Source organism: Chaetura pelagica, unplaced genomic scaffold (genome assembly GCF_000747805.2).
Source record: "Chaetura pelagica isolate M959 unplaced genomic scaffold, ChaPel_1.0 scaffold690, whole genome shotgun sequence".
Taxonomy (NCBI): domain Eukaryota; kingdom Metazoa; phylum Chordata; class Aves; order Apodiformes; family Apodidae; genus Chaetura; species Chaetura pelagica.
The window spans coordinates 104,395-120,864 of record NW_009951806.1 but is presented as its reverse complement, the minus strand read 5'-3'; the positions used below and the strand labels follow the sequence as shown (position 1 = coordinate 120,864).

The 16,470-nt window shown below is 53.7% G+C and overlaps 1 protein-coding gene across 1 annotated transcript; it reads right to left on the bottom strand.

The window, feature by feature from the left end:
• Positions 1–1,612: 1,612 nt before the first annotated feature.
• Positions 1,613–4,806, bottom strand: A4GNT (alpha-1,4-N-acetylglucosaminyltransferase). The gene is made up of 3 exons (XM_010007899.1): positions 4,690–4,806; positions 3,714–4,163; positions 1,613–2,224 (listed from the first exon to the last, which is right to left on the bottom strand). Exons 1-3 carry the CDS (start codon positions 4,804–4,806, stop codon positions 1,613–1,615), a joined length of 1,179 nt encoding a protein of 392 aa, XP_010006201.1.
• Between the last annotated feature and the right edge of the window lie 11,664 nt (positions 4,807–16,470).

Genomic DNA, 16,470 nt, shown 5'->3' with positions numbered 1-16,470 from the left:
CTGATGATCCTGTTATTCCCCCACTCCTGCCCTGGCACTGAGCTCTGAACCACCTGCCTTCCTTACTGGTGCAGCTGGTTGACTCCACCAGCGACTGGTGGGCACACGGAGCTGGAAGGAGCTTTGAGTCCCATGTCTGAACACAGCAGGGAGCCCCCAGAGGGCTTTCTTCTCCCAGTTAATCCTGCACCCATTGCTGGCTGCAGAAGGCAGGCTGCTGGTTGCAGGGTGCTCCTGAGCTGCTGTGTTGACAGAAGATAGCATTGTGCAGATGGCAAACACTGGCCACCAAAGCCACCCCCGCCTTTCTGCTCCCTGCTTAAAAACAGCTGTTCCACAGCCTCAGGAGAGGGCTGCAATGCTGGGCAGCTTTGCAGGGGCTTGGGTGGGTTGGCATTAACCTGGGAATAAAAGGAAATTGTAGAATCACAGCATCGTTTGGGTTAGATAAAGACCTTTAAGGTCAGAAAGTCCAATGGCCACCACCAAACCACGTCCCTCAGCATCACATCTATATGGCTTGGAAATCCCTCCAGGAAAATCACTGCCTTGGGCAGCCTGGGCCAGTGCCTGACAACCCTTTTGGGGAAGAAATTGTTCCCAACATCCAATCTGAACCTCCCCTGGCACAACTGGAGCCCTTTTCCTCTCACCTTTCCTAAATTCAAGGGGGTGCTTGGATCTCTGGCAGAAGAAGAGCCCCTGGCTGCCCTGCTGGGGTGAAATGGGGATTTTTTTGCACAGCTGGACAAGGGCTGCTGCACATCATTTCCAGGGTAGCTGAATTCTATTTGTTTCCAAGGGATTTGGAAGTCTTGGAGAGCCATCCCTGTCCTTTCTTGGTGACTCAGCATCTCCTTTCCAGGAGGAGGTGGGACTCTCTGCAGCCAGAACTGACCTCAGGGGACAGGGCAGTGCAGCCCCATCCTGGAAGGAGCCAAAGGAAAAGTGCAGGAGCACAAACATTTGAAAAATGGGCCTCTTTTTTCCAGGGATGTGGAGGAGAAATCAAGCTCAGAGGTCTGGTGTTTTAGGAACCATTTTATTTTCACTTGTACTAGTAACGTCCCTCTCGAAAACGTAGGGTGTGAAGTTCATGTGAGAAATACACAGATGGATGAGAAGAAATTGGTTTGGGCTTCTCTTCATTAGCAATGACTGGCAACCATCCTCTCTGCACCTTTGCATTCCACTTGCCTCAGAGGCTTCAGCCCAGTCCAAAGCCCTGTTGTGTTGGCAACTCTTCTGCCATGGGTAGCTGCCAAGAGGCATGGAGATGAAATTCCTCCCAGCAAGCCCTGAAACTCTTGAGGAACTTTTCCCTTGGAAAAACTCACTGGTGAGGCCTGCAAATCTGATTCAGGAAGGTTTGTTTCATGGGTGCCTGTAAGGAAAGAGAACTGAGGCAAAGGTGTCCTTGGTCTCACTGGAGACCACGTCTGATGGATACCCACCACCATCTGCTCATCCTCCTTCTCACCCCAACCAAGTAGGGTGGTGGTTATGAGAAGGTCTTTGTCCTGCAGTGCCAAATACTGACACCAGCAGTGACTGCCTTTGGCTTCAGGAAGAGGAAGGCTGAAAGAATCACCCCCTTCCTCCTTGCAGCGTGTCAGGCAGCGTCCTCAGAGCCTGTGAAATCCCTCAGCTTTGCATTTTGGATCAGGTCCTGGTAGGTGGTGGGGCAGTAGGCTTTGTAGAGCTTCTCAGCCAGGGTGTTGCTGCCTGCCACCACCACCTTGCGGTTGTTGTTCATGAAGTTCCACAAGTGCAGGGCGTAGGAGTGGTTGAAACTGGGGCTCTTGTCCCACACCTGGTAGTACCTGCTCCAGGCTGGGTAAGGGATGGGGTAGAAACGCTGGGGATTGAGGAAGGAGATATTCTGGCAGCTGTGGTCCTCGGTGCCTTTGAAATCTGTGAGGTTGCAGATGGATTTGAGCATCCTTGTCATTAAAAAGGGGCCCTGATTCCCCCAGATGTTCCCGTTGTACTTGAGGACAAAGTTCTCCATGCAATCCCAAATGAATTTGTGGTGGGCAGGGAAGCCAAAGATGCCGTTGCTGGAGAACCGTGACTTCTGTGCAGCTAGGAAGCTTTCCTCAGGGATGGGCCTGATGGAGATGACATCTGTGTCCATGTAGATGCCCCCATACTTCCAAATGAGTGCCAGTCTGCTGGCGTCAGAGCTGACGTGGACCCAGTTCTTCTCCTGCTCCGGGTCTACCTGGACAGTTGGAAAGGAGAGACGGTGATGCCACCAGCACAAAAAGGATCACATACAGTCATAAAATGGTTTGGGTTGGAAGGGACCTTCAAGATCATCCAGTTCCAACCCCCTGCATGGGCAGGGACACCTCCCAGCAGCCCAGGTTGCTCCAAGCCCCATCCAACCTGCCCTTCAACACTGCCAGGGATGGGGCAGCCACAGCTTCCCTGGGCAACCTGGGCCAGGCTCTCACCACCCTCACACTCCACAATTCCCTCCTCATGTCTCACCTCAATCTCCCCTCTGCCAGTTTTCATCCCTTCCCCCTTGTCCTCTCCCTCCCTGCCCTTGTCCCAAGTCCCTCCCCAGCTTTCCTGGAGCCCCTTCAGGCACTGGAAGGTGCTCTAAGGTCTCCCTGGAGCCTTCTCTTCTCCAGGCTGAACACCCCAACTCTCCCAGCCTGGCTCCACAGCAGAGCTGCTCCAGCCTAAGGATCATCTCCGTGGCCTCCTCTGGACTCTCTCCAGCAGCTCCATGTCCTCCTTGTGTTGGGGGCTCCAGAACTGGACACAGTTCTCTAGATGGGTTCTCATTAGACTATGAAAACCACATCCATAAACCTGCACCCATAGCTCCTGGAAACGCCAGGGAGCACCTCTTCCTCCTCCAGCTCTTGGGTTTTACAGGAATGAGGCAGCAGAGGGCAAAGCTCTGTTCACAGAGCCGAGCACAGGAACATTTCATGGCTGTTTTGATGGCACCCGCAGGGTGAAACCAATGACGCCATGATTCATTGCCTGCTATTTTAGAGGGACACAACCCACTTCGCACACTCCCTGATCACTCCCAGGGCTTTGAAAGAGGCTGGAGGGTTTTTCACTGGCACTCCTGGTATTTGAAGTCATTTTTGCTCAGCAGAAGGAAGAGTTGGGAGCGAACACACTTGCCCTGCACCCAGATGGAGCCAAACAAATCTGACCCAAGCTACTTGCAACCTGTTTGCCAGGAACTTATTTCCAGGGTGGAGCTCACGAGATCCCACCTTGGTTTTATGGCACGTTGCTGCTGCACAAACTAAAAGCTCTCCCATGTCTTATCTCCCGTGGGTTCTGTTGGTGTGGGGCAGCATTAACAAGGGCTCAGATGACTCGGGCAGCACATTCCGTCCAACCAGCTTGTGTTGAGGAGGGTGATGAAGTGCTGTTTAATCACAACACGTAGGCAATCTATTTTTACCAGGCCTTTCTTTGCCAAAAAAAATATGATTCTCCAGATCTTGGGGGAGGGTGGAAGGGGGAAATGCTGAGAACGTGTTCAACAAACAGGGAGATGAAATGCAAACCGTGGCAAGAACAAATCTGGTCTGAACCCAAAAAAGAAATAGGACTCATTTCCCAGAGCCACTCTTGCATTCCTCCACTTTTTTAGACCTTCTCTTCAGACACTTTCTCCCCCTGTTTGTAACTATATTCCTGTTTCTCAGTTGTCCCCTTAGGAGGACACTCACCTGGTTGTACCATGGGAGCAGAGGGGTCTCCTGGAAGACAGTTTCCATCTGGAGAGGAAAAATGAAGACATTCTTCATAGAAGACAAAAGGGAGAAGGCTGCATAGCTGGAATTCAGGTCCAATGCTGTGTCGTTGGTAAGTCCCTTCATGAAGAGGATGATGGGCCTGTCCTGGTAGATCCTGGCTGCAGACTCCACGGAGCAGGACACCAGAGGAGGTGGCTCCAGGCGCTCCGTGGTCTCCAGAAAGATGATGCTTTTGCCAAGGTTCAAGACCTGCTCAGGTGTCAGGAAGTGCTTGGACATTGGCACGTAGGAGAAGAAGCAGCTGGACAGCAGGGAGATCTCGTACAAGATGCCTGAGATGAAGCAGAAGCAGAGGCATAGCTGGATTTTCCTCAACATTCTTGCTTTCCTGCGGCCTTTGGGGTAATGCCTCGGACATGGATGCTGAGGAGAGACAAGGGACAGCAAAAACAGATGCCAGGGTTATTACTGATCATGACTCAGTAGGCCATGGCCTTGGTCAGCATGGCATGAAGGCAGTTTGGTGTTTCCAGGTGCCCCATGCCAAGGCAAGAAGCCCCAAGCCCACCCCTGGGACAGGTTGGCAAGGAGAACTGTTCACAAGCCCAGTGGCATCGTCCCAACGTGACCTTGTCCACAAGCAGGAGACATCCAGGGGATCTGAGGAGCAAACCCTGACATGCCAGTGGAATTAGGTGGCCGAGGGGGCTGTGAGTCCCAGCCAGGGAAAGGCCATGGTTACAGTTTGGGATGGCAACCAAAGCAAAACCATTAGCACGGAGGCTCCAGAATCTTTTTCTGAACTCGCCCCTTCTGCTCACACTGAATTCCCAAAGGCTGTGAGGGACTTGGGTCCTGCAGGGACAGGGGCTGCAGAAGGACCAGAGAGAGAGACAGATGTAAGGACAGAAATTGGATGGGTTTGTACAAGCAAAGTACTAGGACCTACCTGGATGATAGTTCTGACAAATCCACATTTCCAGCTTATTTGTTTCCCATCCCGCTGGCAACCTGGTTTCCGTAGAGGCCAGCTCCCTGGAGAGGACACCCAAACTGTTTGGAGCATGCAAAGGGATTTCTGGAGGTAGGATGCTGAGGCAGGGAGGAGAAATGTCTGTGCTGGGATCTGAATCTCAGCCCCAGGAATGACGTGGGGCCAACGAGACCCACCTACAAGGACAAAGCAAGGCCAGGTTTTAGATGAGCCCCATCTCATGCCTACATCAGCCCAGCCCAGCTTCTTCTGGTCTCTCCAGCACACCAGCCCGTGCAGCTCTGGGGAGCTCCTGCCAGCCAGAGGCAGGATTGAATCTTATCTGCCTGGTGCTGTTTGACAGGCTGGTGACGCAAGGAAGTTCCCTCCTGAAATGCTACCTGGTTGCACCTGAGCACCCACGTGTGCTCTGCAGGGACCACCAGCTGAGGCCCGAGGGAGGGGAGACCCTCAGAATGCCAACCCAACCTCCAGGTGAGCCCTGGAAGCCTTTAGATCTGGGTTGATTCAAAGGAATGGCAAGGAATCTAGCTCTGTGTGCTCAGTTAATTAATGAGACCCATGACCATGTCACCCGAGCAGAGCAGAGATAAGGGCAGCACAGCAAAGCCCATGGAAATTCCCCTGTGCTTGGAGCTGGGGCAGCTCCTGATCCTTTCCTCAGAGCTAGATCCCATCCCAACTAAACATGAAAGCAGCAGCTGCCCCCACCAGCAGAGCTTCCCATCCTGCTGGTTTTCATTGCCACTGCCCAGAGCTCCTCCTTCCATCCTGGGCTCCCACTACAGCATGAGAGAAGGTCCCAGGGGTGAAGTAGGTGACAATGCTCAAGCCCCCAAGCACCAGTGTGGCTGTGGGTGTTACCTTCTGGACCAAGCCAGCAGGTTTGCAGCCTGCAGAGGAGGAGCTGCAGCTCTTTGTAGCTGATATTAGCTAATAATAGTGCATCATAACCAAGCCAATAACACGGTTCCTATTCCTGTTACTCCCTTTGCTTTGCCCCCTTTCTCTGGTGGCCCCAGCACCCTGCAGAGGAGCCCCTGCTGTGAGGGCAGCACCCTGTGCCCAGGGCCCCTCTGCAGATACTGGGCTGGGACGGAAGGCAGGGAGCAAAGAGCAAACACAAGTGGTTTGGAAAGGGCTCATTCCTCAGCCTGCAGATAAAGGAGCTGGTGCTACCCGAGCTGCACAGCCCCAGTGGTGCTGAGCATCAGGGGCCTGGGAAACAGCCCCAGCACTGAGAGGAAACTCATAGGATCATGGACTAGTTTGGGTTGGAAGGGACCTTAAAGATCATCCAGTCCCACCCCCTGCATGGGCAGGGACACCTCCCACCAGCCCAGGCTGCTCCAAGCCCCATCCAACCTGCCCTTCAACACTGCCAGGGATGGGGCAGCCACAGCTTCCCTGGGCAACCTGGGCCAGGCTCTCACCACCCTCACACTCCACAATTCCCTCCTCATGTCTCACCTCCATCTCCCCTCTTCCAGTGTTCATCCATCCCCCCTTGTCCTCTCCCTCCCTGCCCTTGTCCCAGGTCCCTCCCCAGCTTTCCTGGAGCCCCTTCAGGCACTGGAAGGGGCTCTAAGGTCTCCCTGGAGCCTTCTCTTCTCCAGGCTGAACACCCCAACTCTCCCAGCCTGGCTCCAGAGCAGAGCTGCTCCAGCCCTCAGATCATCTCTGTGGCCTCCTCTGGACTCCCTCTCCAGGAGCTCCATGTCCTTCTTATGTTGGAGTCTCCAGAACTGGACATAGTTCTGGAGTTGGGGTCTCACAAGAGCAGAGCAGATGGGACAATCCCCTCCCTGGCCCTGCAGGTCACACTCCTGGTGACAGCCCAGGACAGGGTTGGTTTCTGGGCTTCAGCACCCGGTGCCAAATCATGTTGAGCTTCTCATCAACCCCATCACTTGAATTACATAATTTCCTCCCATGTTCCCCTCCCACCTCTCTCTGAGGCACATGCTTCTGACCTGACTCCAGCCATTTGAAAACAAAGCAGGAAGATAAAGTTGCCTCCCAGCAGCTCCCTCATCCATCCCAGCTTGGCTGGGATTTCAGACTCATTTCTTTTCCCTCCTTCCCAGCTCAAACCTGGACCTTGCCCTGTGTTCTGCTCCAGTGCAGCCCAGGGACTGGAGCTCCCTCCCTCTCTTCCTTGCCATTTTGGAATCCTGGTGTCACCCCCTTGGCAACGTTTGCTTGAAGCAGAGAAGTCAGGCTTTGCTTTGATTAGAAATGGGCCCATCAGAACATTCCCATTACCGGATGAATATTTCTCCTTTGATGGCCTAAAGATGCCACGTCTCAGGTCTTTACAGGCAAAGCTCTGCTCTCAGCAGTCGTTCACATTTCAAATATTCCAGGAGGCATTTTATTTGCAAATTGTGAGGGGAGAATAAGCAGACACTCCAGCAGATCCCAGCTCTCTGGGCCACATTGTGAAGAGAAACGTGAATCTCCGTCAGCTCATTCTGGGAAATTGTTTTGCTTGGTTGGTTTCCCAAAACCCCTACGTGGGGAGTTATGAATTCTCATCACATTTGACCTGGAGGCTGCTGTTATCAAAAATGTTCACTTCCCTGCTCGAGTTAAAAGGGCTGCAGAAATGAATGTTAAAAATAAATCCCAGCCATTGAATAGATTACCCTGCTGAGTGGGTTGCTTTGCTGGCTGCAGCAGCCAGCAGGCTGGCTTGATGGCCCATCTTGTAGAGATATTTCTTTTTTTCTGGGGGCAATTTCAGCATTTCAAGTGCAGGAGGAAAACGGGGGGTGGAGGGGGAGACTCCAGGAGAGATGACTCTGAACGTGGGATAATTCCTCGGCCAGACACGTGCGGTGGGAAGGGACAGGGGGAGTTGTCAGGAAATGCTCACACTGCTGCCTGCAGCCCACAGCCAAGATCTGGCTGCCCCCCAACTTTGCAACCCCCCCAGGACAAAGATTCAGATGCCTCCCCAACTCTGCAGCCCCCCAAGGCAAAGATCTGACTGCTCCCCAACTCTGCAACCCCCCCTGGGACAAAGATCCAGATGCCCCCCAACTCTGCAGCCCACCAGGACAAAGATCCAGCTGCTCCCCAACTCTGAAACCCCCCCCAGGGCAAAGATCCAGATGTCCCCCAACTCTGCAGCCCCCCAGGGCTCAGCTCTGCACCAGCCCAACTTGGGGTGAGAGGACTGGGGTCCCCAGGGTGACCTCCCACCTCCCACCACAGCCCAAGAAGCAGGACCAGCTCTGCAGGTGTAACCTCAGAGCTGAGCTTAGGCTGTGGGCTCAGCTTCCATGGGCACTGATCTTCTCCTCCCTTGAAAAAAGGACATGCTTACATTTCAAAATCCCAGCACAGCAACATTCAGCTGGTACAGCTTCTGGGGCCAGGCTGCCTTGGAGTTTCAGGCTGTCTGAAGCCACTCACCTGCATTACTGAGTTACAGCTTGCACAGGAAAATAATGCACATGTCTGTGTGTGCAGCGCCTGAAGGGGCTCCAGGAAAGCTGGGGAGGGACTTGGGACAAGGGCAGGGAGGGAGAGGACAAGGGGGAAGGGATGAAAACTGGCAGAGGGGAGATGGAGGTGAGACATGAGGAGGGAATTGTGGAGTGTGAGGGTGGTGAGAGCCTGGCCCAGGTTGCCCAGGGAAGCTGTGGCTGCCCCATCCCTGGCAGTGTTGAAGGGCAGGTTGGATGGGGCTTGGAGCAACCTGGGCTGGTGGGAGGTGTCCCTGCCCATGCAGGGGGTTGGATCTGGATGATCTTGAAGGTCCCTTCCAACCCAAACCAGCCTGTGATTCTACAATATCTCAGTCCTCTGGCAACACCCAACTCTGCTGCCTGTGCCTCCTCATCCCCACAGCTCCCCTCCCAGGCATCCCTTGGGACCCAAAATCAAGTCTCCTTGCCAATCCCCAATGCTGCCTGCACCTTTTGGGTGACAGTCCCTCCTTCTCCTGGCAGGGAGTCACCCCAGGGCAGCCCCCGACCACAGCACACGCAGCATCTCCTGCCCCTGCCCCCCCTTCCCTCTGCAGAACCTGCTACAGGAAATCACAGCCACCATCAAGTCACCCCACATGGACACCCTTCAAAGCCAAATTCCTGCCAGATTTAACACCAGGCCCATTAGGAAACATTTCCAATGGAAAACCTGTGGAAGAACATCTGCTATTCAGGGCACGCTCAATTCCTCTCCAACCTCCAGCCACCTGAGCAAGCCCAGGGGCTTCCTACCTCCCTTCTTCTCACCTGCCTTCTGGTGCCACCACCTAACCTGCTTCAAAGTAAAGCAAAACTCACCTCTTACCTGCACAAAGCAGGCAAATCATGCAGCCTGTTGGGAAGCAAAGCCAAGCTGAACCACACTGGAAGGTGTCCCCAGGCAGTGGAGAGCCCTTTGCCAGAGTTCCTGCACTGCCTCTCCACTATCTTCTGCTCTGCCAGGGCTTGGAGGTGCCTCCTGGCTTGCTTTCCACCACTGCTGGTGTTTGCACTCTTGGTGCTCTGAGATAAGGCTGAGGAAGGATCTAGGGCTGCTTTCCAAGGTGCAGGCACCCAGGAGTGGCAGGACAAGGTCCTTCAGGCAGCCACACGTGAGCCAAACTCTCTGAGCGTCAGGAGAGGTGGATGGGACTCTTTGCACCTTTTGGGGATGGTTTACAGCATAGGGAAGTCTTTTTGCACCTAGAACCTGGTTCATGAAGGCTGCTCTGCACCACAGCTCAGATCTCTTGCCCCTGTAGCAAAGACCAACTGTGCTGGGGTGATGTTGATGCTCTGAATACTCCCAAGGAAGGGCCTCCTACACAGCCACCTCCCACGTAACCCCACACATCTCCAACTGTCTGGACAAGCTCAGGTGCCTGCCCAGGCAGGTAGGTTTGCTTATCCATAAGATCTTCTGCTTTTCCCCAGAACCTGGCCCCAGGGGGAAGCCTCCAGCCCTACAGGAGCACCACCAGATATCCCCAGGACTGGGATAACATCTCTCAGGTTGGAAGGATCCCCCAGAACTCTGCTGGCCCTCGGAGTCTAAGGGGTATGAACTTCAGTGGCTGAGAGAGCAGGATTGATAAGGGAGAGGTGGAGCTGAAGCACCAAGAACTCCCCACACATCCCTCCTGCAACCCTGACCTGTGCTGGACCAGCACCACTCAGCCCCTGAGAAGAGACCAGAGCATCCCACTGGGCTCCCACAGCCATCAGACTCTTTGCAGCTCCTCTCCAGCTTGTTTTTTTTCCTTCTCCTCCTGATTTTTTTGGCTGTATTGACCAGCAGGGCTGGAAGCCTCATCCAGCCAACAAGTGCCCACAGCCCCACACAAGTGTGACAAACCACCACCCCCTCCTCCATATCCCACCCAAAAAAACCCCACCTTGCTCCACCCCACAGCAAACCACTCGAGTCACAGAATCATTCTGGTGGGAAGAGCACCTTGAAGATCACCCAAGTCCAACCACCTCTTGACTCTACCAACCATGAACACCAAAAAAACCCCAAAGCCCTCAGCTTCTCGACCTCCACAGCTGGTGACAGGAGCCCAACCTGCCTGCTCGGAAAAAATACCCACCACCTAAGGCCAGGGTGTGCCCATTGGTGCTGGCCAGCCCGGGGGCACCCACCTCTGCCCCCTCTGGGTGCTGTGGGCCTGTCCCCCAGCTTTGTTTGCTCTCCCAAGGACGTGTTTCCTGCTGCCCAGGGCTGAGCAGCGTGGCAGGTGTTGCCATAGCAAGGCTGAGCAAACAGTCCCCAGGGGAAGCTGTGGAGATAGTCAGGGCTTAATCAGCAGGTAGCACCCTGGGTGAGACACCCAGGAGGGCTGCAGCTCCACTGAAGTCTCTGGGGCAGTGACGTGGGTGAGGAGCCCCCACACCCTGGCCAGAAACCCCCTCCTTCAGCAAACATTCCTGCAGGTCCATCCTTTGCAAGGGAACAGGATGGTCTGTGTCAGCTCCAAGGATTTTTCCTTCCTTCCTTCCTTCCTTCCTTCCTTCCTTCCTTCCTTCCTTCCTTCCTTCCTTCCTGCCTTCCTGCCTTCCTGCCTTCCTGCCTTCCTGCCTTCCTTCCTGCCTTCCTTCCTGCCTGCCTTCCTTCCTTCCTGCCTTCCTTCCTGCCTTCCTGCCTGCCTTCCTGCCTTCCTTCCTGCCTGCCTTCCTGCCTTCCTGCCTGCCTCCCTCCCTCCCCAGTGCAGCAGGACAGTGGCTGCCCAGCCTGCAGGACACGTTGCCCCGGGGCCAGATGTGGGAGCAGCTGTTCTGCAAGTTCCATCCCAGCTTCCCTCTCCCCCAAGGTGAGAACATCCCCCTCCTTGCCCGCAGGTGCCACTGAGCCCCTTGCCCTGGCACCAGGAGGGGAATTTTTCTCTGCAACCCCCTCCTGCAGCAGGGCTGGTGGAACTGGTCTTGTCACCAGCAAATTGGGCACGTGGCAAAGCTCTGAGCTGAGCTGCAGAGGCTGAGCCTGGAGCAGAGGGATGTGTGCAGCTCTGCCTGCTTGCTGACAGCACTTGGGAAGGTCCTCCAAGGCAGACATGGGGTTGTTTATCTCAGGGGATTCTTCTGCCTTCCCCTTGCACCTCTCCAGACACAGCCCCAGGGTTTGCCTGGGCTCAGATCTCCAACAGGAGAAGCTTTGCACCAGAAACATGCTGGACTCAGCCTGTCAATTATGACCACTGCTGAACTGAGGGAAACATCTTGGCACCCTCTTGGCCCCCACCCCAGATGCCCTGAACTGCAAGCATCCCACCAGGACTCTGCCTCCTCCTCCTCCTCCTGCAGGCTGTGATGCCCCAGATGCCATCACCACGACCTGCCAACCAGAGTGTGGGTCTCCAAAAGCCTGCTGGAAAGGAGGCAGGGGAACCAGCAGGCTCCAACCCACCAGTAAGCCCAGTTGGCATGGGCATGGGTGGATGAGGTTGTTCCTTGGGCTGAGACCGTTGGGTGCTTCATACACACACCAATGGAAATGGAACCCAGGGAGCAGCCAGCCTGCTGGGTTGTCCTCTGGAGGACCCTGCATTGCCCTCTGAAGGACCCTGCTTTTTTTGCTTTGGCTGCATGAGGAGCCCAGAACAATTGAGTTTGCAGGCAGAACCTGTGCCATGTCCTCCTGCAGCCTCAGGGACCAAGGCAGGCAGAACTCACCCTGCAGGGGCAGGGAAGCAGGGGGCTGCACATCCTGCAGGTTTCAGTCTTGACCACCTCAGGAGTCTCACCATGGTTAGAGGAGAAGCATTGCCCCAGCTTTGGCCCAAGAGCTGCTGCCTCAGGCTGGTTCCCAAGCCATGCTGGCTGCTGCTGGCACCAGACCCCATCTCTCACATGGATGCTCCACCCTTTGGCTTGCTGGTCTGCAGCAGGGACAGTGGTCACTGGGACAGCCTGACTTCCTGCTCCAGAGTCCACCCAAGCCTTCATCTTCTCCACAGCAAAGACCCTGTGGAGATTCCTCTTCATGCTGAATCACCCTGGAGACAGTCACCCTACAAACTCACCCTGACTCCACCCAGATGAGGTTCTGTTCATTTCCAAGATGAGAAACCTGCTTCAGTTTTCCTCCAGGAAAGGATGAACGTGTCTGCTCTGGAGGTCTCCAGAAATGGAATCCCATCAACACAGCTGCTCGAGGACACTCCAGCAGTGGCTGAGCACCACTCTCTGTGAGCCTGCCCAGCTGCTGGTCTGGATTTGGCCCCAGGAATGTTCCAAAGGATGATTTCTCACTGAGAAGAGAAGGCAGGGCCTGAAGGCAAGGATCCCACCTCCCTAGGAGCAGAAGACCTTCTAATACTGCTGTTCACACTTTCAGCATCACCCAAACCAAGTTCTTAAATAATATTAAACAATATCTCCTTTTCTAACCCTTACCAAAGGTCTGCTCAGCTCTGTGCCTGTGACCACTGCCAGGAGCAGGGTTTAGATAAGCCCTGGGGAACTTATCACCAGCTCACACTTCTCATATCTCCTACCAAAACTTGTGCCAAATGAGCCAGCTGATGCCACTGTTTGCCAAAGGAGCTCCAAAGACCTCTTTCTTGAGAGTTTCAGCCTATCCAACAACCATCTCAGAAAGCTGCAACCACTGAACTAGGGCCCCAGCACACAGGGACTGTGGGCAGTGCCCTGTGTGGTTTTCACCATCACCTTTCACTGCCAGGGTGTGCACTTCCAAGAACACTCTGGTTCAGCCTTTTCTAGGAACTCATTTGAATAGGAAAACAGATCAACTAGGCTCCCTTCACCTTCTCTGTTCTGGGTTGAGCAAACACAGCTCCCTTCACCTCCTGGCATGTTCTCTATGACCATCCTGGTGGTTCTCCATAACTATCCTGATGGATCTCCATCACCATCCTGGTGTCTCTCCACTAGGACCTCACTCATTTTCCAATCTCTCTCTTACACTGGGGGCCCAAACTGGATGCAGGATCCAGCTGTGGCCTCCTAAGTGCCAAGACAAGAGGAGCAAACCCTTCCTCACCCCAGCCCTTGATTTTGAGTCTTCCCCTGGAAGACCAGCCTGAACATTCCCAAATACAAGAAGAAAGATGCCTGGATTTGGTCCCTTTGGACACTGCTCCTGCACTTGTCATCTTTTGGTGCTGAAAGCTGCTGCCTTTTTTGAAAACATGCTGATCTGGTAAAAAAAGTCCAACCAACCAAACTTGTTTGTTCCTTTTAAGCAACAGAGAAGTTCTAAAATTATATTTTTTGTAGTTATTTAACCAAAAAAATCAATAGCTGCCTTTATGGAAACAGCAAAGCACTTGTACCTTCTATGCATTTGGACTGAGAAGAAGTCACAGAGGGACCCTGATTCTATGATTCTCTACATTTCTGGTGCCCTCAGCACAAGAAATATATGGAGCTCCTGGAGAGAGATTCCAGAGGAGGCCACAGAGGTGATCTGAGGGCTGGAGCAGCTCTGCTCTGGAGCCAGGCTGGGAGAGTTGGGGTGTTCAGCCTGGAGAAGAGAAGGCTCCAGGGAGACCTTAGAGCACCTTCCAGTGCCTGAAGGGGCTCCAGGAAAGCTGGGGAGGGACTTGGGACAAGGGCAGGGAGGGAGAGGACAAGGGGGAAGGGATGAAAACTGGGAGAGGGAGATTGAGGTGAGACATGAGGAGGGAATTGTGGAGGGTGAGGGTGGTGAGAGCCTGGCCCAGGTTGCCCAGGGAAGCTGTGGCTGCCCCATCCCTGGCAGTGTTGAAGGGCAGGTTGGATGGGGCTTGGAGCAACCTGGGCTGGTGGGAGGTGTCCCTGCCCATGCAGGGGGTTGGAGCTGGATGATTTTGAAGGTCCCTTCCAACCTCAATGACTCTATGACCCATCTCCCAAAGGCCTGTCAGCCACCCCAGAGGAAAGCAGGGCCATGTGCACTGATGCCAGGGAGAAAAAAACCACTAGAGGCAGGAACACCAGGAGCTGGATGGTGCCAAATTCCAAGCAAATCTTAAAGCAATATATTTCTGCTTCAGTCTTGCCATATTTGTATTTCTAAGCTGTATTTCTGGCAAGGTCCATCCAGTGTTAGAGATAAAGGCAGTGGGAGGCCTGGAAAGGCAGGCACCCAATCTGAAGGGTGAGAAGAGTTGACTTTTAGGTGCTTAATTTGACTTGGTTAAACTTTTCCCAACTTCCCAGCATGTGATAGCATCAGGCTCTGCAAACAGAGGTGGGTTATTAGAGCCTTCCTCTGCTTCCACTCACTCAGCCTTTGCCAGGTTCATTCCTGCCTCGCCAGTTTTTGGGGGAGCTGAGTGTTTTTTGAGGCCTTTCTGCACTGGGCAGCCCTTGGTTTGCTTTGGGAAGGGTTGTTCCTTCAGGTCAGGGGGCTGTGAGTGCAGTTCTAGAGGTGGGGGGTCTAGTTTGGGGGGTGCTCCCAAGTCTGCCTCTGCACTGGGAAGGCTTTTTGTGCTGGTGTATCAGAGTGCAAACACCATTAGAGCCTGGGGGCCTCTCTTGGCAAAACCACTTGGCCAAAAATCTCCTCCCCTTAGAAACAGCTCAGTCACCTTCAGGCAGAGCCTGTGACAAGGAGCAGGTTGTGTTTCAGCCACTGAGGTTCAGCCTGAGGCAATCACAGAACCATGGAGTGGTTTGGGTCAGAAGGGACCTTCAAGATCATCCAGCTCCAACCCCCTGCATGGGCAGGGACACCTCCCACCAGCCCAGGTTGCTCCAAGCCCCATCCAACCTGCCCTTCAACACTGCCAGGGATGGGGCAGCCACAGCTTCCCTGGGCAACCTGGGCCAGGCTCTCACCACCCTCACACTCCACAGTTCCCTCCTCATGTCTAACCCTGCTGCTTGCATGGGAACAAGGAGGATCCAGAGCAATCCCACCCTGCTGCAAAGCCTGCTTTGCCTGCCACCCCCCAGAGCTCCCAGCTCCTAGAAAATAAATACCCTGTAGAACAGTAAAATTCCAGACCTGTGATTGCTTTGCTTCTAAAAAAAATAAAATGGGGGGTGTTTATAATACACCAAGCATCTCCATGAGCACAGTGCCCTCAGCAGGTTGACCTGCCCCAGGTTGACACCTCCCCATGCTCTGCTCAAGGGGGACAGAGCAGTTGGTGCCATTCCCTGAGGAAAATCAGAGAGGACAAGCTGCCTGCACCCCAGGGGGGAGCAGATACACCTGGTCCCACCAAGAGAAGGAGGATCCAGAGCCACTGCAGGGCCAGGAGCTGAGTGCTGAGCAGTCAGGGATGCTCCTCTGGAGCAAGGGGAGTTAGAAACATACAGCCAGAAAAAAACAAGCCTACCAGAAAATCATGCCTGATTTTATGACCCTTTTTGCAGCCAGCCAAGCAAGGAGAGCTTTCTATATTCATGAATTCACGAGATTCATCTTTCAAAAAATAATAAATGGTGGGGTTATGATGATGATTATGGGAATGGATTTCTCTATTATGTGCTGAGTGATTGTCACCACTTACTGCCTCCAGCACAGAAGCCACCTAAAGCACAACACAAGCAACTCATATTTCTGTTGTGTTGGGCTTTTTTTTTCTTCCAAGGGAGAAAGGTATTAACCAGAACAACAGCAACAACCATCAGAACAGAAATAAAGTCATTAGAAGGTTGGATCAAACACCACCAGGTTTGTTTTCTTTCAGTTGAATTTAATTCAGGGCACATGAATCAAACTTCCTGGGAGACTTTTTTTCTGGATCTCTAGGAGCTTGGCCCCCAATATCAGCTCCAAACCTTCTGCCTGGCTTTGTACTGGGTACAGAGGAAGGAAAAGCAAAGCAAATCTCAGCAGGATGACTTCCTGATCCCACCACGGGGAGAGGGACACAGAATAGAAACAGGGCCTGGAGAGCAGTGGAACAGGAAGGATTGGACAAAACCAGATTCCAGCTAGAGAATAACATGTCCCCAGGAGTGAACAGCCTGTCTCAAGCCATGAAGAAGAGCTGTGCCCACAGCTTGTCTTGGGGAAAGCCTGGAGTGTGTGTGTGTGTAAATGACTGAGTCATGGAAATCACCATATTAACATATTAATGAGCTATTTACTAAATTACACACCCAGAGGCTAGAAGCACCCTGCTAACAACAGGCCCCTCACCCTTGGAGCAGGTGTGGTGACATTCTTGTCATTGGCACTTGAAATGGAAGGGAGGGATGAGTTGACCAGTCCTGTGTGATTGACAGAACAATCACAGACTGGTTTGGGTTGGAAGGGACCTTCAAGACCATCCAGCTCCAACCCCCTGCATGGGCAGGG